This window comes from Cariama cristata, unplaced genomic scaffold (genome assembly GCF_000690535.1).
Source record: "Cariama cristata isolate BGI_N322 unplaced genomic scaffold, ASM69053v1 scaffold46243, whole genome shotgun sequence".
NCBI classification, from domain to species: domain Eukaryota; kingdom Metazoa; phylum Chordata; class Aves; order Cariamiformes; family Cariamidae; genus Cariama; species Cariama cristata.
In genome coordinates, this window is record NW_009609861.1 from 1 (window position 1) to 2,276 (window position 2,276).

A 2,276-nucleotide genomic window follows, 5' to 3' on the forward strand; every position below is an offset into this window, starting at 1 on the left:
CATGCAAATGAAGTACATTTATATCCACTGACAATACAAGCACATGTGTGGATCAGACTTAAGAGCTGAGGAACTCTTCCCCTCTGTCTGTCCAGTACTACTTTACAGCAGAATGATGACATGATTTATAATAAACAGTTAACATTACCATGGGAATTCAGTGTCACTAACATTACTCAGTCTAGGAGACACAGAGCTAGCATCAGTAAAACATGAACAATAAATAATATAATTCACTGCAGCACAGGACTGCTGCACAGGCTTCAGAGGAATAGGGTTGTTATGAAATGACATTGCACACATCACGTTGTGGCAGTTTATTTTTATAATATATACTTTTAAAATTCTTTAGCAAATGACATTCTCATGCACACAAGTGTTTCAAACACAAGAAGCAAGTCCATTTATAGGTAGTCCAAGCAAATTTTTGTGTGTGTGGAAATAGCTGCAAACTGAATGGAACATTAAACTTCTGTGCAGTCTATGACGCGTTGTACACAAGCTCATTTTTGAATGTCACACTGCAGGAGTAATACAATGGAAGGATCACTCTTTGCAGCTTCTTTGAATTCATCCAGTGTGATCTGGTCGTCTTTGTTCTTATCCATCTTACTGAAGATCTTGTCTACCCGTTGCTCAGGTGTCAGCCCATCCTCATTCATTTTCATCATTATCACAGTGCCCACCATTTTGTAGATGGCCTTTGGAAAGGAACCAAATGGAAAACTCAACATACAAATTAACCTGATTTTTTTTAATGTGATCAAATTCTGGGAAGATACTCCAACAATAACATGTTTGCTAGTTTCAAAAAGATATATTTTTCTTTTTTTCTTAGAATCTGATGACCATATACTTAAAACAAGGAATAATGTGTTTTACTTTCTTTAGATGTAGATTTATTTCCATGGTTGCATTTTGCATCCTGGAATAAATTTCTTTGGCTTTCTGTTTCACAGTGCAAAACCGTTGTAACCTATTCTCTGGATTAACTGCTTATTTGGCTTTTAGTCACTTCATTGAAATATTTCACATAAAGTCTGAATAATCAGTTTTAGAAGTCATCACCTTTTAATAGCTTTCCATTTGTACATGTGAGCAAAATCTGGTATTAACTACTGTGGCGAGTAGCTGGCAGATGATGAGGGCAGTAAACTTGATCCTTCCTGTGATATGCTGTGGTCATCTTAAAGCCCATCTGTGAGGGCTCACTTAAAATAGTATGGTGTTATCCCTGGCAATTTCTGTAATCGTCTAAAGTCAATCTCCAGGAAGGTTTCAGCTACTTGAGCTACAAACCAGTAATTTCATGGGTGTCAAGTGATTTTAAGATGGGCTTTGTAAATCCTTTGCTGTGCTGTTCTTATGGTTAATCCGTTCATTGGGGAAAAAAAAATACCTCTGGATATTTAAAAGCTTATATGCACATATGTGCTTTCTGCAATTCTCAAAGATTAAATCTAATTAGATGTGAGGCAGTATAGGATGAATGTATGTAATGTACACTTTTAATGATCCAGTACAGCCTCTTGTGTACTTAAAATCTAAAGGGTATGTGAACAAGTAATCAAATTTTGTTAATGTTTAGACATGTTATTTTAAGTGTCATATTGATCTCACCTCTATAATTTCCAGCATTTCCACTCTTGTAATTTTACCATCACCATCCAAGTCATACATGTTGAAGGCCCAGTTTAACTTTTGCTCAAAACTGCCTCGTGAGGTGATGGACAGTGCACAAATGAACTCTCTGAAGTCGATGGTCCCATCTCCGTTTTTATCAAAGGTTCGGAAGGCATGCTGGGCAAACTTTGAAGCATCTCCATATGGAAAGAACTGCAAAATAAAATAATAAATAGAACTGTGAGCAATGCAAGGGATCAATCTATGTACCTGCCTGCAAAATACTTGTCCTGGTTTCAGCTGGGATAGAGTTAATTTTCTTCCTAGTAGCTGGTACAGTGCTGTGTTTTGGATTTAGTATGAGAATAATGTTGATAACACACTGATGTTTTAGCTGCTCTGACAGCAAGGAGATGCACAAGGAGCTGGGAGGGAGCACCGCCAGGACAGCGGACCCCAACCGGCCAAAGGGATATTCCATACCGTAGAACATCATGCGCAGTATAGAAACTGGGGGAGTTGGCTGGGAGGGGCCGGTTGCTGCTCGGGGATGTGGTCAGTGGGTGGTGAGCAATTGTGTTGTGCATCACTTGTCTTTCTCGGGTTTTATTCCTCGCTCTCTTCTTGTTATCTCCCTTTTCATTACTATTATT

General features: G+C 38.4%; 1 protein-coding gene across 1 annotated transcript; it reads right to left on the bottom strand.

Moving 5' to 3' along the window:
* LOC104156872 (visinin-like protein 1) lies at nt 1-1,836 on the bottom strand (the record flags this gene model as incomplete). Its single annotated transcript, XM_009697646.1, has 2 exons — nt 1-701; nt 1,621-1,836. Coding segments are annotated over 2 exons (414 nt in total), but the record flags the coding sequence as incomplete, so codon positions are not given.
* Nucleotides 1,837-2,276: the final 440 nt, after the last annotated feature.